At 38.1% G+C, this 27959-nt stretch overlaps 1 protein-coding gene across 7 annotated transcripts in view; it reads right to left on the bottom strand.

The window, feature by feature from the left end:
- Window positions 1-27959, bottom strand: part of AP3B1 (adaptor related protein complex 3 subunit beta 1) — a 208541-nt gene that overhangs the window by 58949 nt on the left and 121633 nt on the right. For all 7 annotated transcript variants that reach the window (XM_059694255.1, XM_059694261.1, XM_059694257.1 and 4 more), the window contains 2 exons: window positions 18805-18877; window positions 9565-9671 (listed from right to left, as the gene is read on the bottom strand). In XM_059694255.1, coding sequence (XP_059550238.1) covers window positions 9565-9671; window positions 18805-18877 — 180 coding nt within the window. The remainder of the gene's footprint in view (window positions 1-9564; window positions 9672-18804; window positions 18878-27959) is intronic.

Raw genomic sequence — 27959 nt, 5'->3', positions numbered from 1 at the left:
TAATGATAAAGTTGGAAATAGGAAAAGATTAATTTCATTCATTTAGCATACTTTTTTTGATGAACATCCATTATGTATTAAGCACTGGGAACAGAAAGGCCAATAAAAAGGCCCTGTCCTATCTTACAGAGACTCAGAGTCCAAGTCTTATTACTTCTTTCATAGTTCTAATGAATACTTCTCATATGCTCATGATGTTTGCTAAAGTATCTCCACTTACTATCCCATAAACTTCTAGAAATTTAGAATTGGAGAGGTTCTTAGAAACAATCTTCAGTCTTCTAATTTCACAGGTGACAATCTGAACTGAACACAAAATTTTGGTGTACCAGCTTAAATTTATAAGATAACTTTGTCAGGTCACATATTCTATAAACCATGGATGTCAAAGCCTCACTGAGAATATGAAATAAACAAGTTTCTGAAATTATGTACTTCAAATATCTTATTATGAAAACTTTCAAATGTACCCCAAAACAGAAAGACTAATATAATGAATACGTGGTACTCATCACTAAGTTTCAAAACGTATCATTTGTCCAATTTTGTTTAATCCAACCTTTTACTCCATTTCTGAATTATTTAAAAGCAAATTATAGCTATAATCTACTTTTATCAGTAAATACTTTGGTCTGTGTTTCTAATAAAGACTTTTAAAGAAAACTTTCTATTATCACACCTGAAAGAAAAAATTCCCTTTAAGTTCATGTAAAATACAGTCAGTGTTCACATTTCCCTGACTATAATACATGTCTTTTCAGAGCTGGTTTGCTTGAATCAGGATTCAAACAAGATGCACATATTATATTTGGTTGTATCTCTCTTAATCTAAATTATGCATTTTAAAGCAGAACTAATTTTGTTTGTTTGTTTTAGCATAAGTGTAAAGGAGATCTTCAGTATTAATTTAACATATGGGGGAGATATTTATATATTCAGTAATGTGGAACAACTGCAAATTTAAAGAAATAACCCTTATTGCTAAGGCTATAAAAGCCATCTGTAATTATATTCCTGAATGATTTGAATAATATTGTGTCTGATATATTCTAAGATAAGTGGCTTTTACTCTTCTTTGCTATTAGGGTCATATACTGTACTTATCTATTTTTACTCCATGCTCTCCTCTCTCTAGTAATAAATTAGTTTATCAGTGTTAGTTTGGCATGTGCCTGCCCTACAGTTAAATTCATTTTCTTTTCCTTTGAAGAGTAAGTGTAAGTATCACAATAATATTTTCCATGTTTAGGTCAGGTTTCTGATGGCAAAGATTTAATACTATTAAAATAACACTTAATTTCCATACTATGCCTCGCCATATGTTCAGAAAATTTTTGGCAAGCTTTATAAAAAGAAGAACAAAGGTAACAAAAGTTAACTTGATGTGTTATTAAATAATAACACATGATTGGCCAATGTATAATAATCTAAGATATCTTAAAGCTTAAAAAACATTATATTTCACTGCAATTATAACAATGTACCATACACAATTTGAAATATAACAGTTGGCAGTAACACAAAGTTCAATCAACTTTGCATATGTAAAATAAAATTGTCATAAAAGATTAAATATTTTCTAAACAAGTGATATTTTTAAAACCTCTTATCATTTCCTATTATAGTACATTTAATTAAAATAAATGAAAGTTAAAAACCATACCCTTAGAAAAGAAGTCGGTAGATATTCCATGAACTAAGCTCTGAAAACAGTGAACCCAGAGCAAACGAAAGGAACTACTACCACAAAGTAGAAAGAAAAGAATGCCCAAAGCTTTCTTTATCATCTCTTCTTTAATCCTTCAATTTCTTGCAAATTTATATACATATTTTCTTTGTTTTGATGGGTGACTAGTTCATTACTAACTATAATTAGCATATCAAAAGTGGATTCTTCCTGGTGGAGAATTTTAGTATAATGTCAACAAAGCATTATGAGTATTATCTACCAGTCAGGACTTAAGATTGTTAGATTGGCATATATTTGCTTAAGCCAAATAAAAAATATTTTGCAATAAAACCCCTGCAACTAAAAATGAATTACAGTCTCTTTTTTAAAAGTAGCTCCTTTTCATAATCTAGGGAAGGAAGCAAATATAGTGCTCTTACTAACTCTGAGACTGAAGTAGTGTGGAAATAGAGTCGAAGCAACAGTATGGCACACCTTAAAGTTTAATTTAAAAATTAAAGCTACTCATACCCAGAAGAGAATTAAATAAAGAAATAAGATGGGACATGGCTAGGCAATGGAAGAACAAAATACTGTCAAATTTTAATTAAAAAATGTTTTCAATTTAAGCAGACCCAGGCCAGTGATTTTTCATTATTTTTACCACAGTTCCATGACTACTGACATTCTCATCAGAACAAATAAAGGATTTTTCCCCAATTTGAAATGACAAAATTATTTTTAATTTTGACTTATAATTTCTTCCTCCTCTAAACTCAGGATTTTAACTAGACTTGTCTCTTAGCCTAAGGCTTGAATATATCTTACATTTGCAAAGTACAGTGTAAAAATATAAATTTTTTTTAAAAGGTAGTTGTTTTACCTTATTAGAAAACAAACTTTATCACAGATGTATTATCTTTTGTTTTGGGAATGAGATCACATATTCAAGAAACATCTGGCACATGACCTAGTAAATGCTTATATTTAAAGACTCCCTTCAAAGCAATCTGTCTTGGAGACAAACTAGAAGAAAGCTGGCACGCTTGCAGTACAAAACAAGCAGCCTGGAAAACCACACTAAAGTGCCCGAGCCCAGTACAAATGAGAGAGATTGATTTAAGACAAAAATCCACTTCAGAGAATCAGAAATCAACTTTAATTACAACTGTCATCATTATGATACACAATTATTCTAATAATTCCAAATACGGAAAGCATTGTCTGATATATACTCTTTATCTTCCAATTAATTTCGGATAACTCAAATGGGGTCAGGACCTCATCCCTAATCATGGACAGTTGTAATTTCAATTAATTGCAATATCTGTCAATAACAAAAGCTCTAAGCCTAGTTGCTAACCATTTTTTAAAATTTATTTTAATTTTATATTTAATCCCCACCCGAGGATATATTTATTGATTTGAGAGAGAGAGAGAGAGAGAGAGAGAGAGAGAGAGAGAGAGAGAGAGAGAAACATTGATGTGTGAGGGAAACAACCTCCTGTACATACCCCGACCAAGGATCGGTCCCACAACCTAGGTATGTGCCCTGACTGGGTTCTCTAGTTGCGCTTCTCTTTTTGCAACTCTGTTTTTTCTTTCATGGGATGTTCTTGGAATTAATTCCTCAATATATTACCTCTATATTCTATAATGATCACTTTTTAAATGAACCTTCCCGCACCTTTTGTGTAAGAGACGATGCTCCAACCAACTGAGCCACCCAGGCCGGGGCACTAGCCATTTTTCTATATTCCTCAGGTAAGGAACCTGACAGAACTAAAGATGCTAAAATTTGGTTTGTGTATAAAAATGCCTTTTCTTTGCCTCACTCTGCCTGCTCAAATTCAAGTTTATTACTTATGGGTTCCCCTCTTTCTACCCTTGAGCTTGTAAATCCTTGAGGGGGTGGGGAGCTTTAATTAAATCACAGGCTTCTTGGTCATACTGATAAACTAAATGCTCTCTTTTTGCTGGTCATGGGAAATTCCAGGTTGGTTACCCTTAACAACTTGCAGAGACCTTAGTTTAATGTTGTTGCTGCCACTGACTCCACCCTGCCATCGCGAGCCTTTACTCCTTCATTGGTGATGAAGTGATTGATGCTCCACAGTGCCAATTCACGGAAAGCAGACAGTGGATAGCATGGACTGTGAAAATTATCCTTCTGCTTCTTATGAATGAGGAAAAGTAGTTCAGATTTCTAAATTTTACACTCTCCTAAATGTCAAAAGTTAAGCTATAATAGTAGAGGGAAATAGGTGGGACTGTGGAGATTAGCCAATATAAAGTAATAGTATTTTTGTACACAATCAGAGAAATAACAACATATAAGGACAACTTACAGCCAGAGAAATTCCAAAATGGGAAAAACTATGTCACAAATGAAAGTACTTATTATACTTATTGTAATTACATGCCTTTGAGGCATTTCTTTTTTTATGTTCCCACTTAACTGTAAACTCCTGAGGGCAGGAACCTAGCCCATCTTGCTCACTACTATATGTCTGGCACCTGCCTCATATTCTGGCCTGAACAAATACTTATTGAATGAATAAAACACTTAATTGGCATATGTGTAGTAAGGAATTTGGTTTCACTTAAAGAGAGGTCTGGACTTCGCTTTAGTGCTTAAGAGGTAACCTCTAAACTCTTGGAATTTCCCCAATGATAGCAGTGTCTTTATAATTCATGGTGGGCCCCTGGGGACCATACCTGGCTGGTAGTTTATGCCCATGCAGTGATTCATGGTGGGTCTCTAGATAGCTTATGCTTAGCTATTAACTCAGGATGGGAATGGCTACATCAGAAACACCAATCATATGATTAAAGGATTGGGGCTTTGGACCACTGATAACCAGCCTGACCGGGAGGGGAGGGCTGGAGATTGAGTTCAACCATGTTGCAGTAATTTAATCTTGTCTACGCAATAAAGACTCTGGATGCTCAGTAAGCTTCCCTGGTTGGCGATACTTCAATGCCAGGAGGGTAACGCAGAAACTTTGAGTTTGGAACTCATCCTGAATCGCCTCTATGTATCTCTTCCTTTGGCTGGTTCTAATTTGTATCCTATTGTTATAATAAAACTGTAATCTCAAGTATCTTGCTTTCCTGAGTTCTCTGAGTTGTTCTAGTGAATTATTAAATTTGAGGGTAGTTTTAGAAAACCCCTAAACTTCCAGGTGGCCTTAGTAGTCTTGGACTGATGTAACCAGTCTGGAGGACTGTGCCCTTCACATGGAGCTTGGCTAACTCCAAGCAGCATATGATATCTAACAGAGCTCCTCTTTCTGCAACTCTGATTTTTCTTTCATGGGATGTTCTGGAAATTAATTCCTCAATATACTACCTCTATATTCTATAAAGATCACTTTTCTTAATGAACCTTCCTGCACACTTCCTTTACAAATTTGTAATAATAATGTAATAACAAAAAAATAAAGAAAATACTTAGTGTTTAATATTACAGGTGAAAAAATATGAGGCACCAAGAAGTAAATCGATTTGCCCAAGGTTGCTCATTTTGTAATCTGCCAGAGCTGTGATTTGAATGCAATCAGTTGGGCTCAAGAGTCTGTGCTTTTAACTGCTACACCATATACTGCTTTGAATGTTTGCAGTTGGTATATGACTGGTGCAAGGGACAGCAAAGGATGCAAGTAGCTTTAAGGGGTTAAGGCCAGGGATGATGGGTCCCCTGCAATGAACAGGACACAATAAAGATTATATACCATGTTTCCACAACTTTCAAATGTCATGTTGGACATTCATGAGGTGGTAACTTGTTTACGATTACCAATCTCAGAACACCTTACATGTAAGTACAAAGGAGTATTTTTGCAAGGTTTTAATATACTCAATTTTCCAGGAATGCAACTATCAGAAAAAAACAGTTCAATGTTTTGAAGGGGGGTAAGAGATCAACTAAAGGACTTGTATGCATGCATATAAGCATAACCAATGGACATAAGACACTGGGGAATAGGGGAGGCTAGGGGACTGTCTAGGGCGGGGGGATAAAATGGACACATATGTAATACCCTTTGTAATACTTTAAGCAATAAAAAATAAAATAAAAAGTAAAAAATAAATAAATAAATAAATAAATAAATAAATAAATAAATAAATAAAAAATGTTTTGAAAATCTATGTTATTAATGGCAACATTATAACCCATAGCATTTGAGTTGCTAATACAACACACCAGTCTGCATTTATAGCTGCCACGTTCATGGTAGTTCTATTAGTACATATGAGTGACAGCATCATTTAACTACTTCATTACATTTCCAGTGCAGTCATGATCAAGAGGTTAACTATTACTTTATTATAAACTAGAGGCCCGGTGCACAAAAATTTGTGCACTCGGGAGGGTCCCTCAGCCCGGCCTGTGCCCTCTAGCAGTCTGGGACCCCTCGGGGGATGACCACCTGCTGGCTTAGGCCTGCTCCCTGGGGGGATTAGGCCTAAGCTGGCAGTCAGACATCCCTCTGGCAGCCTGGGAGCCCTCAGGGCATGTCCATTTGACAGCGGGGAGCAGGCCTAGCTGCAGTTGGACATCCTTAGCGCTGCTGAAGAGGCGGGAGAGGCTCCCACCACCACTGCTGTACTGGCAGCCATCAGCCTGGCTTGTGGCTGAGCAGAGCTCCCCCTGTTGGAGCACACTGGCCACCAGAGGGCAGCTCCTGCATTGAGCGTCTGCCCCCTGGTGGTCAGTGTGTGTCACAGTGATCAGTGATTCCCAGTCACTCTGCTGTTAGGGTCAATTTGCATATTACCTTTTTATTATATAGGCTAGAGGCCTGGTGCATGGGTGGGGACCGGCTGGTTTGCCCTGAAGGGTGTCCCGGATCAGGGTGGGGGTCCCGCTGGGGTGCCTGGCCAGCCTGGGTGAGGGGCTGAGGGCCGTTTTCAGGCTGGCCACACCCCCTTCAGGGAGAGGGGTCCCCGGTGGGGTGCCTGGCCAGCCTGGGTGAGGGGCTGATGGCTGTTTGCAGGCTGGTCACAGCCCCTTCAGGTTGGGGGTCCCCACTGGGGTGCCTGGCCATCCTGGGTGAGGGGCTGATGGCTGTTTGCAGACTGGACACAGCCCCCGGCCACCCAAGCTCCCAGTGGAGGCTGGCTGGAAGGAGGTATCTGGGATTTATTTAGTTTCTATAATTGAAACTTTGTTGCCTTTTGTGGAGGCCACAGCCAGCCATAGCAGGCTGGAAGCTTTGCTTCCTCCATCGCTGGGGCAACCAAGCCTCCTGCTTGCTCCAGCTCCGTGGCCGCCGGCTGCCATCTTGGTTGGGTTAATTTGCATACAGTCGCTTTGATTGGCTGATGGGCATGGCTTGGGTGTAGCGAAGGTATGGTCAATTGGCATCTTTGTCTTTTATTAGTGTAGACTACTTTTATTTCTTTCTATTCAATTAGGGCAACATGTTGATTTTGAAATTATGGATGTACTCTCACCTATGAAGTTCATTTCAAGATCCAAAAGGCTCCTCTATATTTGTTGAGGACCCACATCATTATATGAGGGCTATAATTTTTAAGGGTTTTTCTTTGAGTTCTCCTCTGATGTCTTTAGCCCACGTCTTTCTAAATTTGTACACACAATGAGAAAACTCACAGTTTGTTGCTCATGTTCTTTTTAAAGTACTGTTTTGAGGGCTGGAGGTGAGATTAGGAGCCATTCTGTGTCAGACTATTCAATTTATTTCTACATAAATAAACCTTTTCAAAGTTCTACTTTTCTTTGTTTAAAGATCTACCCCTTTCCTCATGTATAGTGCTGGAGCATTTCTGGTTGCCATTCTTATTACTACTGTTTGATCATTCTGTTAGCTTGTGGGGATGAGTGTTACGATCCTGCTTCACTAGCCGCACCACCGGGAGTTGGTTTGTGCGCACTTTGGATAGAGTGCTTTTCTTTTCCTTTGAAGAGACCATTCCAATACATATTTTCCTTAATTTAAAAAGGTGAATCCTTCAATTACTTTGTAATGAATTAAAATTTACTATAACTTTTCTAATCACAACTGCCTTCTTCTTATAGCTAATAAAGTGTAAGAATCTACTTAGGGTCCATTATCACATCACTTGTGAAAATATTAGTTAATATTGACTGAGCAATGACAATGTGCCAGTCACTGTTTTTAACAGCTTTACATTTATTATCTCATTAATCTCACAACAATCCTGTGAGTTAGATATTATCTTCATAGGAAACTGAGGTACAGAAAAGTTACCTACCAATTTGCCCCAAATAACATAACTAGTAAATTACCAAGTAGGGAATTGCAACCTGGTTATCTAATATCAGCCCAAGAGGTTTATCCACTACTTTACTACCTCCCAAGTTTTTAGGGGCCTCCTTTCCCCTCAAGGACTAACTGCTTCACTCTAGGCTTTTTTTATTACCACTTTCTCTTTACAGCCTACCACAAATACTCAATAAATATTTATTACTTAAATAAGTGAAAGACTTAACTGCTTATTTTCACTGCTTTGCCCCCATCTCTTTTAATCTATGTTGTCCTTTTAGGAAAAAAAAAAAAAAAAAGGCAAACTAAAATCCCAAATGCGGTTCTTGTTCATTTCTGAGTGGTTAGAAGATAACTGCACTCTACAGCTTAAAAACAACATTATAAGCTTAATAGTTTTCACCTATACTTTCTAAGTGAGCTGACCAACGCTAAACAGAAATGCATGTAGCTCTTCTGAGTATTTCATGACCTTGCAATCACACTTGCATCGAAGGGGAAATTTATAGCAATAATCTGCAAGAATTGGGCACTCCTCTCTCCCACTCCAGCAGAGCAGCTTTATGCTCCAGGGCAGCTCAGGTCACCAATTACACACCCCTGCCAGCCAGGGAACCAGTGATGCACCAGATCTATTCAAGCTACCTGTGCTCCCATCAGAACTCACGGTTCTATCTCCTAGTTTGTTAGATTTCTGACACAAATTAACAGGAGGCCAAATGGATTGTATGTCCTAGGCAGCACACTTGATTTAGGGTGAAAGGTTAGTGATCTAATATGCTAACACAGAAAAAGTTCTTGTTCTTTCTTTCCCTTCATCTCTCTCTTAAATTAATTAAAAAAATTAAAATTTATTTTTTCAAAAAGTTTGACTCAGTTGGTAACTCAGTTGGATAGAGCATCATCCCAATATGCCACGGTTGTGGGTTCAATCTCTGGTCAAGGCATACACAAAAATCAATCAATGAATGCATGAATGAATGGGACAACAAATCGATGTTTCTCTCTCTCCTTAAAGTCAATTAAAAAATAAAAATAGAAAGTGATTACAGTTTCAGATTCTATAACAGGCTGATGGAGGAGGCATTATTTGAGATAGGCAAACCTCTGGCCTCTCTTCCAATCACACCCCATAAATAACACTAAAGAATTTAGACACAAAAGCATGTAAGTAAATGCACAATGATACAACTGAGAGAAAAACACAATACTGAATTTTCAAATGAAAACAGTCCCATAATTTTAATAGCCTAAGGTAAAAAAAAAACAACCAGCATGGTAGAAACAGAATGATTGTGAAAATAAAAGTCTGTTAATGTAGACAATAATTCTTTATGGTAGAAATTTATGTATATAAACTAATTCAAAGTGTCAAAGAACCCTTATATATTACAGAGAACAGTGCCAGAGAAAAATGTACACATAATTAAATGTGGATAACTTTGCAGAAGTAAATTGAGATGGTTTGAGTAGAGCAAATTAAAAAATATTTACAGAATGAAAAAGGTCAAATAAAAAATGCACGTGTTAGAGGAGGCATTGTCCAAGACTAAGAATCTACTTCAATTCTTTGTATTTTAATAAAACCGATTCAATGGCATCATTTAAAAACTGAGTTAATATATTTTGAAAATTACTTACGTTGATGACCGATGAAGAAGTTGACAAATTTAAACCTTCAAGATCAGCTATCAGGCTTGGAGAAAGAGCTGGTGTGGGACGTGCAACTGGAACAGATACCGGGTTAACTGGAAGAAAAGGCCCAAATTAGCAAATGTGCATGAAAATTTAATTCATATTATTAAAAGCAACATTTTTATTTTGTTAGTAAGTCTAATTAAATTACATTGATTAATAAATTTTTGGCAATGCTATTTAACATCTTGATGTAGTCAAGTTATTAACAAGTCATGGCAATTATTAGTCTTAGCTTTCAAAACATAATGGCAAATCCTATAACAAAATAAGGATATAAATATCTTGAGTAATAGTTTTTGAAAACTTTTATCACATAACATTATCACTAACATTTATCATCCAGCAACTTCACTAAAAGAAAAAGGTAAAGAAACATTTTTTTCAAAGAAATAAAAATTAAAAATTAAAAAAAGAAACTTTTTTTTCAGACTAATATAAAGAATAACAATAGCTTTCAAGGGAGTTCTCCAGTTTAGTTAGAAGTCTTAAAAGAGTGTTTAAATACTTTCTCTATTTTATTCTCCACTGTAATAATTATAGGGACACAGGCTACCTAATTCCCTTCTAATCATACTTTCAGCAAAAGCTATGTACTACCTAGGGAGCACTTCTGGCGCCAGACGGTCACCAGGAAGTCCGCAGCAAAAACCGGAAACGCCACTTCAACGCCGCGAGATCCTGCTTCCCCGCTCTCCAAGGAGCTGCGGCCGAAGTACAGCGTCCGCTCCATGCCCATTCGCAGAGACCACGAGGTCTCGGTGTTTGGAGGACACTACAAAGGTCAGCAAATCACAAGGTAGTGCAGATGTACAGGAAGAAGTATGTCATCTACATCGAGCAGGTGCAGCGTGAGAAGGCTAAGGGCACAACTGTCCCCGTGGGCATTCACCCGGTCAAGGTGGTTATCACTGGCTAAAACTGGACAAAGATCGGAAAAAATTTTTTGAACACAAAGCCAAACCTCGACAAGTTGGAAAAGAGAAAAGCAAATAAAAGAACTTACTGAAAAAATACAGGAATAACTATAACCTGTGGTGCAGCCACAGCTTAGCTGTAGGTTTTTAGCCTGGTGTGTATTCCTTTGAAACTTTTCAAGGTGTCTCTGGAATATTTCTCCCCTTCCAGGTTTGTTATTGATATATGGTTCTGTAAATCTATTGTTGTTTTGATTAATTTTATAAATAAAAATTGGAACGATTTCTTTAAAAAAAGCTATGTGCTAGTACTAAAGATCAGATACCTGAAAGTTTGAAAATTTTTTAAAAATGCAAATCTGATTATGTTACTTCTCTCAAGACTTTTTTTTAAAAAAAATATTTCATTGATTTTTCACAGAGATGGACGGGAGAGGGATAGAGAGTTGGAAACATCAATGAGAGAGAAACATTGATCAGCTGCCTCCTGCACACCGCCCACTGGGGATGTGCCCGCAATCAAGGTACATGCCCTTAGTCGGAATCGAACCTGGGACCTTTCAGTCCGCAGGCCGACGCTTCATCCACTGAGCCAAACTGGTTAGGGCTCTCCTTAAGACTCTTGAAAAGCTCACAATTGCCTGCAAAAAGCCCAAATCTTTAATTAAGTGCACAAGGTGCTCTATAATCTAGCTCAGCATTATCCATTGGACTTTCTGTGATGATGGGAATGTTTTGTAGGTGAGCTGTCCAATGTGATGGCCAGAGGCAAATACACCCCTAAGGCACTCTTGAAGTGGTGCTATAATGACTAAAGAACTGCGTTTTTATTTTTAATCAATTTAAATTTTAGTAGCTATGTATGGCCAGTGGCCACTAAATTGGAAAGCACAGGTCTAGCTTGCCTCCAATTTTATCAGCTGCCATCAAATATTTTCCAAGATCTTACTTCATATCTTTGAGCCTTTTATTTTTTATTTCCTTTGCCTAGAAGGTTCTTCTCTGCCTTGTTCACTTTGCAACTTCTACCCATTAAGATACCACTTAGAGGGAAAGTACAACCTGACTCACCTAAACACAGCTTATATGTGCCTTCCTTATTACATAGAAATGTGTGGACATCCTTCTACAACCATATTTCTCTCATAATACAAATTTGTCTTTATATGTTTTTATTTCCACTAGTCTGTATAAGCAGACTTTTTTTAGTACTAAGTAATTGCTCAACTGTTTGCTGAATGAAATAAATGAAAACGTGAAAAAAGTTTTAGCTCCCTTCAAATTCTCACTCCAAAATAATACTATATTTGACATCATTTTTCAAAGCATCATTTTCTCATTTTAGTCTCACAATATCCCATAAATTAGACAGAACAAATATTAATTAATAAATATGTATTAATAAATAAATAGCAATAAATATTTAATGAGAGCAAGGGAGAGACAATGTTCAAATTATGGTTCAAGATATGTTCCCTGTCTTCAAATAACTGAACATCTAATTAATAAAAAAGATACACATGATTAATGTAAAAAAAATAAAACTATACAGTCCATATGATATTGCCAAAAGAAGAAAAATTTCAAAGGAAATCTTTTTTTTTTTAATAAATGTATTTTATTGAGTTTTTACAGAGAGGAAAGGAGATAGAGTTAGAAACATCGATGAGAGAGAAACATCGATCAGCTGCCTCCCGCACACTCCCCCCCGACTGGGGATGTGCCCGCAACCAAGGTATATGCCCTTGACCGGAATCGAACCTGGGACCCTTCAGTCCGCAGGCCAATGCTCTATCCACTGAGCCAAACCGGTTTCGGCCAAAGGAAATCTTAAATAAAATCTCAACATATACAATAGAAAAAGCAGTGGAGACTGGGTGAAGGAGAAATGGAGCCCTTCCTTTCTCATTTGCACTCCTTTGCTGTGCCCAAAGCGCTGCTACAGATCCTCAGGCTTCCTTAGACATATATTGAAAACCACCGTACAGTTAAGCAAGTGCCATGGGAGTTGGAAAAAAAAAAAAAGATCAATGGGGATATGGTGGTAAGAGAAGGCTTCATGAATAGGAGGGAATGAAGTCTAGTTTTTCAGTAAGATAGGATCTGAATAAGAGGAAAGAAAGAAATTGGTTAATTACTGGGTAAGAAAATGTAAACAAAGGCTGAGAGGTAAAAAATTGGAAAGCTAAGAGGGTTGGATTTATCTTGTACACTAAAGGGACAGTTAAAAATCTACCAAAAAGAGGCTATCAAGTGGTAGTATAAGGGACAGACTGAAGAAAAAACATTTAGGTTGGAGTGAGGAAGAATTTACAATGGTTTTGGCAAGATGTGAAAAGGACTGAAGTAAGATAATGGCAGTAAGAAGACAGAAAAGACATTTATACTAAATAAATTGTAAACTGAGGCATAAGGAGATCAAGGCTTGCCAAGGTCATAAAACAAGTGAATGTAGAACCACAGTAGGACTAGAAATGGGTTCTTCTAACTTGGATCAAAATATGTTGCCTTTCCAAGCAGCAGGTAACTTTTCTGGTGGATTCTAAATGCATGTTTGTCTGTCCATCCATCCATCCATCCATCCATCCATCCATCCATCCATCCAAAATATTACATGCCCATGTTTAATAATAAAAAGTGAGTTAAGAAAGCCTCTCATTTCAACTATGGCTCAGCTAAAGACTTAGGAAAAAGGTATCCAAGACTAGAGAGGAAAATTCATATCACAGACAAGTTTGACTCTTAAAGATAGGCTTTTAATATCATTTTAGAAGGTAGAGGCTCTGGTATTAAGGAAATGATTGCACATCTGTTAACAGGTCTGGCAAGATGAAAGCTGACACTGAAAGTTTATTCTAAATTGGATTCTGAGGCCAGCTGACTATGCTGAAGTATTTAATTAATGTGTAAAAAACAAAATGACTCTATGCAGTTTTTTTTTTTTAAATAACATGGCATAGAAATTAAAATGAGATACCATTTCCACCTATCATATTGGCAAAGGCAATTTTTAAATAACACAAATTTCAGCAAAGGTAAGAGTATAAGGAATCTGGCACTCTCATACTAATACTGTATAAGGTCATATAAGCTTTGTGGAAGGCAATTTTACCAACAACATTCTTTAAAGTGTTTGTCCCAGCAATTCTACTCCTGGGAATTTATCTTAAGGAAACAGTCATGGAGATAATGCAATAATATACTTATGGTGATGTGTATTGCTTCACTGATTATGACAGCAAAAAATGGAAACATGTTACATGTGTAACAATAGTAAACCTGTTAAAGAGAATTTATTACAACAATATAAAGAATAACCATGCAGTCATTAAAAATAAGGTTGTTAAGGAATATTTATGGCATGGAAAGGAATGTGTATGATAAACAGAGAAAGAAGCAAATAACAAAACAGTGTGTCAGTATGATTCAGTCTGGGGGAAGAGGAATTCGAAAAGAACTTGAACTGACTGTCAGAATGTAAACCCAGGTATTTGGATTAAAACCCATTTTTTATTTTTCTTCCTTTTTTTTAAAATAAGAAATTAAAATATTTTTGGTAGCATACAGGGCTTTTGCCAGTTCCATTAAGTTCAGAGGGGGAAAAAACCTCTACAAAAAGTTTTTTTCTTTATTAAAATATATTTAATAAAATAATTATATAATTATTTTTCTGATTAAAGTTTTGCTTTAAACTTTATGAAGTAAAACTTTCACATATAATAATTTAATGTGAAGTCATTTAACTGGTTGGCATCTTTGTTGGCATCATCTCTGTCCATCATCGCTCACCCTTACATATGCTTATCATGTGCCAAGCACAGTTTTAAGTACTTTTACATTTATCAACTAATTTAATCCTACTAATGCTTCTAAAAAAGTATTGCTATTATCCCAATTTTATAGATAAAGCAACTAAAGCACAAGAGATTAAATAACATGCCCAAAGTTACATAGCTAGTAAGTAATAGAACTGGGATTTGAACTCAGACAGGCCCCATTGTCCTCTTAGCCACTCCACGCTACTGCCTGTACTGCAATTTACTCAACAATATGATATCACATATGATAAGGCATATCTGAAGCATGATTACTGTCGGGTGATATAAATTTTTAAAAGTCTTCATAATTAGTTAGTTGTAGTAATAGTGTAATTACATAGGTTTACATTTCCTATAAAAGAGCACCAGAATATGATTGCTGCTTTATGATCATCCTATTGTGATGACATGGTATGGGGTACTCAAAAATATTTTAATTTCCATAAGCATAAAATATGACTGGAAAAGAGAAGGCATATTGCTACTTCTAAGCCTAATCTATCATAAGGCCATACATTACCTCAGCATAAATATTTTCTAATGTATTATCAACTGACCTCATGAAATAGTCATGTAATTTCATAACCTAATGGAACTGTAGAAATTATCAGCCATTTATTTTTTACTTTACAAATGAATAAAATGAAACATAAATTAACTCAATTGATTAAAGGGGCCTGATTTTCAACAGATAGAGTAAGGAAATATCAAGTTACTTATTCAAATCACAGAACTGTTTTTAGTAGCCAGTCCATTGCTAGGGTTGCTAAGTACACTTCCTCAGAGAGAAACAATGATTACTTCAGGCACCAGAGAGCTCTTACTCTTCCTTGCAGTTACTTCCCTTACATTCTTCTCCTACCTCCAACTGCTTACTAATTCTTACACTCAGCTCAAGCCTTATGCTACATCTGGAAACTGCTAGGTGGGTTCGGTACTCCAATACCCAACAGCATTCTGGGCATATCTCTATCTCATTTTATTTATAACTAGAGGCCCGGTGCACAAAAATTTGTGCACTCGGGGGGGAGAGGGGTCCCTCACCCCGGCCTGTGCCCTCTAGCAGTCTGGGACCCCTCGGGAGATAACGACCTACTGGCTTAGGCCTGCTCCCAGGTGGCAGAGGGCAGGCCCAATCCCTAGGTGCAGCCCCTGGTCGGGTTCAGAGCAGGGCCAATTGGGGAGTTGGGGCGCCGCCCCGTCATGCACAGAGCAGGGAGATTGGGAGGTTGTGATGCCACCCTCAGTCACGATCAGGGTAGGGCCGATTGGGAGGTTGGGGCACCGTCCCCTGTCACACTCAAGGCAGGGTTGATGGGGAGGTTGCGGCACCACCCCCTGTCACGCACAGAGCAGGGCCAATCAGGGGGTTGGGGCACTGCCCCCTGTCACTCACAGAGCAGGGCCCATCAGGGGGGTTGGGGCTCTGTACCCTGTCACGCACAGAGCAGGGCCAATCAGGGGGTTGGGGCGCTGCCCCCGTCACACACAGAGCAGGGCCCATCAGGGGGTTGGGGCACCGCCCTCTATCACCCACAGAGCAGGGCCGATCAGGGGGTTGGGGCACCGCCACTCTCACACTCAGGGCAAGGCCGATGGGGAGGTTATGGCTCTACCCCGTCACACACAGAGCAGGGCCCGTGGGGGGGGGGGTGTTGGTTGGGGAGCTCCCCCCTATCAGGCACAGAGCAGGGCTGATCAGGGGGTTGGGGGGCCTTCCCCTGTCACGAACAGAGCAGGGTGGATAGGGAGGTTGTGGCCCCAACCCCTGTCACACACAGAGCCGCAGGGCGATCAGGGGGTTTGGGCGCTGCCCCCTGTCACGCTTATCCCGGTGCCGGGAGGCCTCATGGCTCTGCTGATCCTGGTGCTGGGAGGCATATTACCCTTTTACTATATAGAATAGAGGCTTGGTGCACAGTTGGGTGCTGGCTGGTTTGCCCTGAAGGGTGTCCTGGATCAGGGTGGGGGTCCCCACTGGGGTGCCTGGCCAGCCTGGGTGAGGGGATGATGGCTGTTTGCAGCTGGTCACACAACCTTCAGGGTAGGGGTCCCCACTGGGGTGCCTGGCCAGTCTGGGTGAGGGGCTGAGGGCTGTTTTCAGGCTGGCGGGTCACTGAAGGTCCCAACTGCTCCTTTTTTTCTTTTTTCTTTTTTTAATTCTGGGCCAGCTTTACCTTGAGGCTTGGCTCCAGCTCTTAGGCCTCCGTGGCTGAAAGTAGGTTTCTGGCCTTTGCTTACAATGTTGCGAATCTGCTGGCTGAAGTCCGGCAGCATTTGTTACAGAGTTTCTTAAACTGCCTGCTCAGAGGCCTGCAGCGGCAGGCGGGGAACGTTGGTTTCCTCCGTCACTGAGGCAAGCAAGCCTCATGTTAGTTTCAAGCTGCCTGGCTGCCTATCTCGCTGCATATCTCGCTGATTAGCCAATGAAAAGGGTAGCGGTCGTACGCCAATTACCATGTTTCTCTTTTATTAGTGTAGATGTGTCAATCTAATGGCCACTTTATGTGTTTCACCTATGACATTCTGAGAGTTCCTTGGGTAGGGACAATGTTGTATCCGTACTCCAGTGTAGCAGATTACCTAGATCATAGCAAGTGTTTATTTAATAAATGTTTTCTGAATGAAGACAAATAAATTCAGTACTTGCAGTTTTCCTGGTATGTAGTGTGTACTGAACAAATAACCTCTGTGGATTATGATGTGCCTCTTATATGAAACAAGATGCCCCCCCTTTTAAATTCCTTTAAAAATATTTTTATTGATTTCAGAGAGGAAGGGAGAAGGAGAGCCAGAAACATCAATGATGAGAGAGAATCACTGACTGGCTGCCTCCTGCACACCCCCGACTGGGAATCAAGCCCGCAACTTGGGCATGTGCCGTTGACCAGAATCAAACCCAGGACCCTTCAGTCTGCAGGTCAATGCTCTATCCACTAAGCTAAACCTGCTAGGGCTCTGCCCCCCTTTCAAAACTTATCAAATTCTCACAGCTTAGAACTTATGCAAATGGAGAATAACTTTTTAATTTCTGATCAACAAACTGCTTGCCATGGACAATGGAGAACTAATATATGCAGGCTAATAAGTAGTATAAAATGAAGTGAATATTTTAAGAACCATTATCAATAATGCTTTTCTCCCATAACACTCCACTTGTCTGTATCTGTAAGTGCAGATCATACTTCTGCCACAAGCCTTTGTAGCTTTTTGTTTCCCTCCTCATTTTGTTACTATACTTTGCAACTCTATTATATCTAAGTTGTTACCTGTTCAGGTAGCTGGATCCCTGACTACATCTGTAAGATAAATTCCTAGAAAAGAACTGCTAGGTCAAAATCGGTAGGTGTATACAATTTAAATTTTAATAGATATTGTTAAAATGACTCCAAAAAGCTACACCTATTTATATGCCTATCAAAAACTTATGGAGAATGCCGGTTTCCCTAAACCTTTGCAATAATGGATGTTGCTTTAAAATCTTCGCCAGTAGTTAAAAAAATGATGTAAACTTTAAAATCTTCGCCAATACATGAAAAATTATCCAAATTTGGCTCCAATTTTATTTTAATTTCTCTATATTAAGTATGTCTCTGTATCATATATTTTGATTTCCCTATATTAAGGAATTTGTCATGAAACAGTCCAGGTAAATGATATAAATACAACAGCTTTATGCTCTGTTTATAAGAATGAAACAACCTACAAACATAACTCACCTCTAGCATGGGAAAACTATATTGAAAAATGATAGTAGTTTAATATTCATTAAGTCTTACTTGTTACTCTTGTAGTGCAAAATGTACCAACCAACAAAGTCAATTCCACTATCTCTTTCTCACAACAAAGGAGAAGATGGGTATACATCTTTGCACACCTGGGTTAGTATATTTGTATGATTCTAAGTTCTTAGAAGTGGGTGTGCTGAGACAAAGATTTTTTTGCAGTTAAAATACTGATAGGTATTGCTAAACTGGCCTCCAAAAGCTTTTTGTACCTAATTCTGTTTCCATCAAAAGTGTGGCAAGTGGAAGATGGTGGTGTACTTCATATTTGTAATTACTTTCCTAATTCCCTACCTCCTTAAGTTAAATGTTTCAATCCCCACAGTCAATATTTAACAATGTAGGAAGTTGTAAAATATAGATAATTATTTACTAAAACAAGTATAAATTACTAAAGGAAAAGATCTTAAAAATAATTCGTGCACTTTTGTCTGAACAATTATATTTATTCAAGTAACACACAGATTAGATTAAAAGATACTAATAAAGATATTAAATAGATTAAAAGATACTAATAAAACCGATTTCTAAAATTTTCTTGCTATATGTATCTATAATTTTTTTATAATAGATGTTAATATACTTTGAGACATGTAAATGAAAGGTACTCCAAAAATAAAACATGTCACTAAACACAGAAGAAAAAATTTTAATTTTAATACTTACAATCATCTAGATCAAGAAGTGAAACATCTTTGGTAACAAGATTTCTATCTTGCTTTATTTTTGTTTCTTTCTCCTATAAAATACGAAATATATAATTTATTGCATGTTCTATTTAAAAAAACCTATGAGGTAGTCCTTTATGTTTTAAAACAAACGTTTTCCTCTGCATAATCTTATAAGAAAAACAAACTTCTATGTAGGTACACAAAATGGTTGTTTTGAAACAAAATTTTTATTTTGGTTAGCATACGGTATTTCTTAACCACCATGCAAACTGTTAATTATTTTAAAATATTTTATGATTAAAGATTATAAAGAACCTTCAAAAGAAAACTTAAAGGGAAAGAATTATTTTATAATCGGACAACGTTTCGCTAACATAAAAAATGTAACGTGGCCCTGGCCAGATTGCTCAGTTGGTTAGTGTGTTGCTCCAATATGCCAAGGTTGAGGGTTTGATCTCCGGTAAAAGCACATAGGAGAAACCAACAAATCCATAAGTAAGTATAACAACAAATCAGTTTCTCTCTCTTCCTTCCCCTCTCTCTCTAAAAAAAAGAAAAAAAAGTAATGTGGCTCTTTGTTAGAAAGAGTACAAATATTTTTGAAAATAATTTTTAAGCAAGTTGATTTAAGAAAAAAACAAACAATATGTGAGATGGTCAATGGCATGTGATAGTTCTGCCTTGCTGAGATGTAGTTTGTGACATACATGGTACCAGGTACTTAATATTTCAACACGGGGTTGGTTGTGTCAGACTTCTTCTGCCAAAGGTATTCATTAAAATCTATAAGTGGGCCTGACCGGACATTTTCAGGTTCCTGCTCTTTAGGATGAAAAGAATTCACTAAGTTTCTTTACTGTTTTCCTTTGGGGAGAGAAGTATTTCAAAACATACCTGCACATAATTAGGGCTTCTTCTACCTCAGATTTGCTTATTCAGTCTACTATATTTTTGAAACTTGGATAACCATGGACTAGAAAAGTGTCTCTAAGCCTGAGGTATACATAGTTTGCTTAGAGATTCAGAAAAAAATGTGTAATCTTTTAAAAAAAAAATTAAGTGTAGTACAGAGTAGCATCATCAACAATTAAAGACAAACAAAGATTAGGGTGTTAAATAGATGTATTTGAATCAAGGTCATCACTTCTCTTTATAATGTTTACCTTCTTTTCGCATTAAATCTTCTCAAATTAAAGGCCAAAACTTAAGTTTTTGCTAAACTGTTTTGTTTATTCATTCATTCATTCGTTAATAGATATATATATATAGAATTTTTAATATGTATCAGATTCTGTGCTAAGCAACGGAAATAACATATCCAAAACAGACATAGTCCCTACTTCAGATAACTTATAATTTATCAAAGGAATTTATAGCTTATTGTATATGTAAATTATTATAAATATGTTTGAAGTATTTTTTCCAACCACGAAAATTTAGCAAGCTATTACTACACCATGCCTACGTGAACAAGAGCAATACACCAAATTTCATGTTAGGTAACATTTTAAAAAGATTTTAAGTTCTGTTTGTTTTTCCCCTACTGCCAATACTCAGAAAAAAATATTTTCAAGACTCACACAATATACATATTAAAACACTAAATAAAAACATCTGCATTGATTTTTTTTTCAAGTTAATTATTTCTGCCATTGAAAACTCCAAATCAACTAGATGGGTTTTAATTTTCATTAGTTATTATAAACAGCATTTACCCCTCTCTCCACACCTCAAATGAATAACAATTTCTAGAGGTACGGGGGAAAAAAGAAGAAATGTTAGTTATGAAGCTGAAATGTAAAAGCTGTAAGTAACAAAAACAGGCTCAGAAAGCAAATGTCATCTCAACTACAATATCATCCTTGTGAAGAAAGAATGTATAACAAAAAGAGCTTATCACCCTGTGACTTATCAACATGCTATGCTGAGCACAATGGGTGTAGGTTCCTATAAGCTACAATGGTGCATGACTGTCTTTATGGAACTGTAACCTCCCTACCTGAAAAATTAGAAACCTTTCCAATTGAGATAAAGTTAAAGCTGCAGGCAAGTCTATACCTTATTTTCTACTTCACAGCTAAGAGTTTGTAACAATATCTATTAAATACACATCAGGTCACATACAACACAGGACAGAGCTGCATGTGAAATTGGTTTAAAACCTAAAACATAAAGAAAAAATGGCTCTCAAAAGGACAGAATTTCATTGACTTTCTGAGAACAGCAAATAACCAATGACTGAAATACAACATTAGCAATAGATAATGGTCATTTCTACTAAATTGAAAAAGCCTTGCATTTTGAATCCAGGCTATAAAAAGCTTCATGATGTGCTTGGCATTCCTCTCTTATGTTATATTTCATTTTTCATTTTAAAAAATCCATAGTAAATTCAAAACATTTTCATACTTAAAGGATCTACTATAAAAATAAAAATCTGAATTCTAAACAAAGAAGTTAAGAGCCCTATTCCATCAAACATTTCTCCATTTGCAATTCATCTTGGTAATAGAGACAGAACCTGGGTAAATGCATATAGGACTTGAGGCAGGAGATTTTTCTTGCTCAATGCATAATTCATGTGCTCCGCCTGCAAAGTGTGTAAAATGAGAATTTCACACCGCAGCATGAGCCATGGAGCTGCAGAGAAAAGGCAGATGAAATCATATTTTACTGTGTGAATTTTATTCCTTACCCTCCCAATATTTATACAAAACCATCATTGACAAACCAAACACATTGACAGATCACCCACTGTTTCCATTGTGTTAGTACTTGAGAAGATATCAGGCAGAAACACAGATAATTTGTTTTTGTATATATTTTTTTAAATAGAGAATTAGGTTTTTAACAGCTGAGTGACTGTATTAGTCTTTTATAAGGACAACAGTAACTGATCTTAAAATCTCACTACAAAAATACCTAGTTATCAATTCATCACCCTCAAGTTCCCATTTTGTTTCTATAGTATTCGATTATACACCTCAACACATCAACATTCTCAAAATGAAATACAAAGTTACAGGGTTAAGAAACTAATTTTTTATTTAATATATGTCATTTCAAATAATAAAAGATCCTGGAAATTCTTATTAAGCTCCAAATAATACAAACAAAATTATGTTTGTATTATATCTGTAAATATATCTGTAAAGATTTTTTATGCATTATACATGCTCATTTTCATGCTGATTTTTTTTAAAAAAGCAAGTAGAGAAAAAAAGATCTTACACGACAAGCACCAAATATGCTCCCTAAGAGGAAACTATCGCAAAGAGGTTTGAAATTTAAACCACAGAACAGGTTAAGTATGTAAAGTTTGTTAAACCCATGCCGTGCTGTGTAATCAACAAAAATTCAAGGCTAACTTTTAGCCTCACTGAGCAAGATATTTGCATGGAATATTTTCAATTAGAATTACCAAGCAAGTACCATTTAAAGACTCTCTTGCCTTCAAATCATCTAACAATTTTGATTTTAAAAATCTGAGGCTCACACTTACACTGTGCTTTAAAACAAAAAAGTACATTATCAATAAATTAAGACTTCTTTGTAAGTTAAAAATTAGTCTAAACTGTTAAACAAATCTACCCTATTAAATTATATCTACTTCAATAAGAAAGCTTGCTTAATGGACTTTACTATTAAAGATTTCAATTGAAGTCTGCCGGGGTCCAACCCCAGCAGGTCCAGGGGTCCCCAAAGGTGTGGAAGGAGTCGGCGAAGAAGGAATGACATGGAGACAGCGTTCAGTTGATCAGCAGCCTAGCCAGGATCTCCAGCCAAGTTCTGGTCTCGATCTCCAGAGAGGTTCTGCTTGGGTTCTCCAGTCAGGTTCAGTCACCAGGTTCTAGTCAGGCTCTCCTGCCAATCTCCGCAGTCAGGTTCAGTCCAAGATCCCCTGCCATGCTCTCTCACCAGGCTCCGCCTCCAGGCTCCGAGGCCACTCCCTGTCCAGGATCCTCCGGCATGCTCTCGCCAGCGAAGTTCTTCTGTCTCTAGAGAACGTTCTGTGTAGGTTCTGTGCCCAGGCTCTGTCTCTCTTGGTCCTGTCTTCCAAGCCCTGTGTTCTAAGTTCTGTCTTATAAGTTCTGTGTGTTGCTGTCTTGTTACATCTGTATTTATACCAGTTGATTCAATCCTATCAATCTCTATTACAAAGGTTAGGGCGTTTCTTATCTCCATTCCAGGGAGTAAAGATTATGTAGCTTAAGCATGATTGTTCGTAGTTAAAGTGATTAATTACCCACCTGGCACTTAGTTGAGGGGTTTTATTCCCTCCCTAACTTCAGGGGAAAATCCCTACCTGGGGATTCAACCTTTCTCGGAGAGGTGACCTTGGTTAAAACACAGCGCCAAGAAGGTGAGCAAACATATTAAGAACCGTATGCCATATATGCCAGGTCCCTTGAAACAGCAAAGATGGACCGGCTCCCGGCAGAAGTCAAATAATATTTCTATTCTGGAGAACTTAAAACGTCATCAACTAAACTGGGAAAGATATAAATTTAAAGAGGGAAAGCTTTGAATTTCAAGAGTAAAAAACCAATATTCTACGATATTCACTTAAGTTATATAATTGCAACATACATAAATACTTGTGAAAACACAAGTAAAACTTGTTTCCTACATCTCAAATAGGGTAGAAAATAGTTCTTTCCATTCTTTTTATTTTTATTTTTATTTTATTTTGTTGATTTTTTACAGAGAGGAAGAGAGAGGGATAGAGAGCCAGAAACATCGATGAGGGAGAAACATCGATCAGCTGCCTCCTGCACACTCCCTACTGGGTATGTGCCCACAACCAAGGTACATGCCCTTGACCGGAATCGAACCCAGGACCCTTGAGTCTGCAGGCCGCCGCTCTATCCATTGAGCCAAACCAGTTAGGGCAGTTCTTTCCATTCTTATCCATAATCTATCTCAGACCAAATGCCAAAAATTTTTTAAACCCAATGATTTGGGGCAAAAGAATTATTTCACAAAAAGGACTAGACTCAAAATATTTCTCTATTATAGATATTTCACAAACAAATACTTAAAAATAAAAATGTGCTTGCCCATCAAAATAATTGTAACTGAAAAACAAGGTAACTTTCTTTGGTCATTACTGACAATATCTGATCTCAATTAAGGACATCTCTCAATCAATAATACAAAGAGCCTGGCCAATGTGCCTTAGTGGTTTAGCGTCGACCCATGAACTAGGAGGTCACAGTTCAATTCCAGGTCAGAGCACATGCCTGGGTTATGAGCTTGATCCCCAGTAGGGGGTGTGCGGGAGGTAGCTGATCATTGATATTTCTCTCTCTCCATCTCTCTTCCTCTCTCTGAAAAAAAAAATAAAAAATACAATCTTATAAACATAACACCAGAATGTATGACTATGGTTTTGCGTCCTATGAATCTGCTGGGGCATGGTGTCAAATGACAAACACTTCAGGAACATAATTCAACAGAGAACAGAGATTCTTACCATTTGACTGTCCCTACACCATTCACATGAGTAATACCCTCTCATCAATAATGGTTTATATTCCATACAGTCTTTCTCAACTACATGTGGAGGGACCACCCTTTTATAAGGGGCCACTTTCTCCTCAGCTTGTATTTCCTATAATAAGAGAAGTGTAAGAGGAAGAACAAAGACATAGAAACGGAAAAGTATACAGCATGTTAAGAGAACAAAAAATAGTATATTGGGATCCGAACACAGGGAACACAAAGGAGTTTAAGTCTAGAAAGGAAGGTTTGGACATGTTAGTCTGAAGATTTACTGAACTTGAATGATAATGGAGCACATTACAGGTAATGTGAGCATTAATCTGGCAGTTGCACAGAAGGACTGGGATTGGGGAAGCTCTGCAAATGACCAATGGCAATGGTCTACGAGTGAGGTAATAAAGAACTGATCTAGAAATTGCTCAGCTGGTGAGAGGATTTGCAACCGGGAAGAGCAGAACTCCCCTGGAAAGGTAAAAAAAACCAGGGATTTGGGCAGGAAAGTTTGCCAGACCTCTGAGCCCAGAGAGTCGGAGGGAGACCGCGTGGCAGACAGCCGCGTCCCCTGGGACAGGCACAGCCCCTGACAGGGGAAAGGAGAACCGCGGGATTCCTGGCGCCGCCAGGGAAATTGAGAGCTGGGTTCTGTGACCGCGGAGGACTGAGCCTAAAGGGGGCAGCCTGAAGAGCTGACCTGACCATGCAGTCCCGGTAAGAGAAGAAGCTTACAGAAACCAAGCCTTCCCCGTTTCCGCGCCCGGCGTTTGTTTGTCTGTTTTCACTGACAAATGTCCTGTTCATGGGACATTTCGGATACAGACACTCACCTGTGCTGAAGAGAGGGAGAGTGTGCGGAGGAGTGGAATCTGGGGAGAGACTGGGGAGAGAGGGGGAGCCGGGAGAGGTGGCAGCGAATTGAGTGCTGAGACACCCCTGAGCCCAAGACTGGGGCAGCCATTCTCTCCAGAGAGTGAGGCTCCTTCCCTCGGCCCCCAGGCAAGGAGCACAGCCACACCCAGATTCCACCCTGTACAAGATCAAGGATTAGAATAACCTTATCAGTCCCTGGGAGTTAACAGGGTCTGGCCTATAGAGGGATTTTCAATCCCAGCAACAACATAGCGCAGGTAACTAACTATTACGCAGTCAGCTCTGGGCAGTGAACTTCCACTGGAAAGAGAGGCCCTATAGCCCCAGAGGCCAACCCCAGAACACTGCCACCCAGAGGCTGACCCACAAACTGACTCTTTGCTAAACACAAAATAAGGCAGTCTGGGAAATAAATGCGACCTGCTTTAAAATAAGGACTGTGGTTCACAACACAGAGGAACAGTATATCGCAGGGAAACTCAACACTCTCCTGAATACCTGGAAGGTCTAAGGCGAGCCACACTGAAGAATAGAAGAACCGAAGGACCTTCACTACTGCATTTTTTTTTTCTTTTTTCACTTTTTAACTAAGAAATCAATTTTTTTTTCTGTTTTTTTTTTTCTTTTTCCATCACCTGATTTTACCCTTTTAATTACTACCTTCTTATTTTTTAACCAGTATTATTACTGCTACCATTTTACCATTTTTTAAAGTGCCATTTTATTTTCTCTTTATTTTATTTTGGGATTAGTGTTCTCCATTCTATTTTCATTGTTATATTATTGGTTGTTTCTAGTTTGCATTCATATCCAGGGAGCTGTTGCTGGAATTTGTTGGGATTAATGGCTGTTCTATAGGAGTATTCTCCTCATATAAAAGTCTCTTCCCCTCTTCCACTTCATTCTCTCTTTTCGCTCTTTTTCTTTTCTTTTCTTTTCTCGCTTTTATTTTCCCCCCTCCTTTTTCCCGATTTCATTTTTGCACTCCTTTTTTTGGTCCCTACTTTTCTTTTCTTTTTTTTCTTTTATCTTTTTCTCTTCCTTCTTCCTTATCCCCTAATTCTCTTAATTCAGGTGGTCACCTTTATTTGCAGTTATTAATATCGTGAATATATTTGTGTATAGTGCCTGGTACGTGGTGCCTTGTTGTGTTGTATTTTGTGCCTTTAAATCAATGCAGCAGATCCAAGCAACAGCAACCTCCTGAGCACCACATCCTCTGCTGAGGAACAGCAGCTGTACGTGAAAGCTCGCCCCACCACCAGAAGAACCACCACAGTTGTGAACAGCACCCACCAGAGGAGCTGCTGCCAACTGAAGAGCAGCAGCTACCGCAACCGCCCGAAGAGCAACCACAGACCAAGGAGTCACTGCCACCCAGGGAGCAACCACTGAACGACTCAACATCTAGATATGTCAGTGAGATCAAACATGGGTAGACAAAGAAACCCCCAAAGGAAAGAGAAGGAGGACTCTCCAGAAAAGCAGCTAAGTAATACAGAGGCATGCAACATGACAGATAAAGAATTCAGAATAAGGGTCCTAGAGTGCATAAACTGGATGGAGGAAAAAATCGACAACCTCTTCAAGAAGCAAGAAGAAACAGATGAAAAAATCGATAACATATGAAAGAAGCTAGAAGAAACAGATGAAAAAATCGATAACATATGGGAGAAGCTAGAAGAAACAGATGAAAAAATCAACAACTTAAGTAAGACCCAAGAAGAAATGAAGAGTGATATAGCTGCAATGAAAAACTCCATTGAAAGTATCAACAGTAGACTAGGAGAAGCGGAGGACCGAATTAGTGAATTAGAAGACAAGGAAGCAAAACACACCCAAAATGTACTGCCATTGGAGAAAAAAATTAAAAGACAGGAGGAGAGCCTAAGGGAGCTTTGGGACAACATGAAACGAAACAACATACGAATAATAGGAGTACCAGAACAACAGAAGGATGAACAAGGATTAGAAAACCTACTTGAAGAAATAATATCAGAAAACTTTCCTGAGGTGGGGAAGAAAAAAGTCACACAAGCCCAGAGAGTCCCAAACAAGGTGAACCCGAAAAGACCCACACCAAGACACATCATAATCACCATGGCAAATGTTCAGGACAAAGAGAGAATCTTACAGGCTGCAAGAGAGAGACGGAAAGTTACATACAAGGGATCTCCCATTAGACTGTCAAATGATTTCTCAACAGAAACACATCAGGCCAGAAAAGAATGGACTGAAATTTACAAAGTGATGCAAAGCAAAGGACTGAATCCAAGAATACTCTATCCAGCAAGGCTATCATTCAAACTTGAAGGGGAAATAAGAAGCTTCACAGACAAAAAACGGCTAAGGGAGTTTATCACCACCAAGCCAGCAATGCAAGGAATGCTAAAGGGACTGGTATAAAAATAAGAAATAAAAAGCTCAGAAAGAAAACAGCCACACAAAAAAAGAAATGGCTACAAACAAGTGCCTTTCAATAATAACTTTAAACGTAAACGGACTAAATGCTCCAAACAAAAGACATCGAGTGGCTGAATGGATAAAAAAACATGACCCATACATCTGCTGTCTACAAGAAACCCACCTCATTAGAAGTGACTCACACAGACTGAAAGTGAAAGGATGGAAAAATATCTTTCAGGCAAATGGAAAGGAAAAGAAAGCTGGGGTAGCAATACTTATATCGGACAAAATAGACCTCAAAGTGAAGGCCTTAACAAGAGATAAGGAAGGCCACTTCATAATACTAAAGGGATCAATACAACAAGAAGATAT

The sequence above is a fragment of the Myotis daubentonii genome, chromosome 4, assembly GCF_963259705.1.
Source record: "Myotis daubentonii chromosome 4, mMyoDau2.1, whole genome shotgun sequence".
In the NCBI taxonomy this organism is placed as follows: Eukaryota; Metazoa; Chordata; class Mammalia; order Chiroptera; family Vespertilionidae; genus Myotis; species Myotis daubentonii.
Note: the sequence above shows the minus strand (reverse complement) of the source record. Positions and strands in the feature narration are given on the sequence as shown.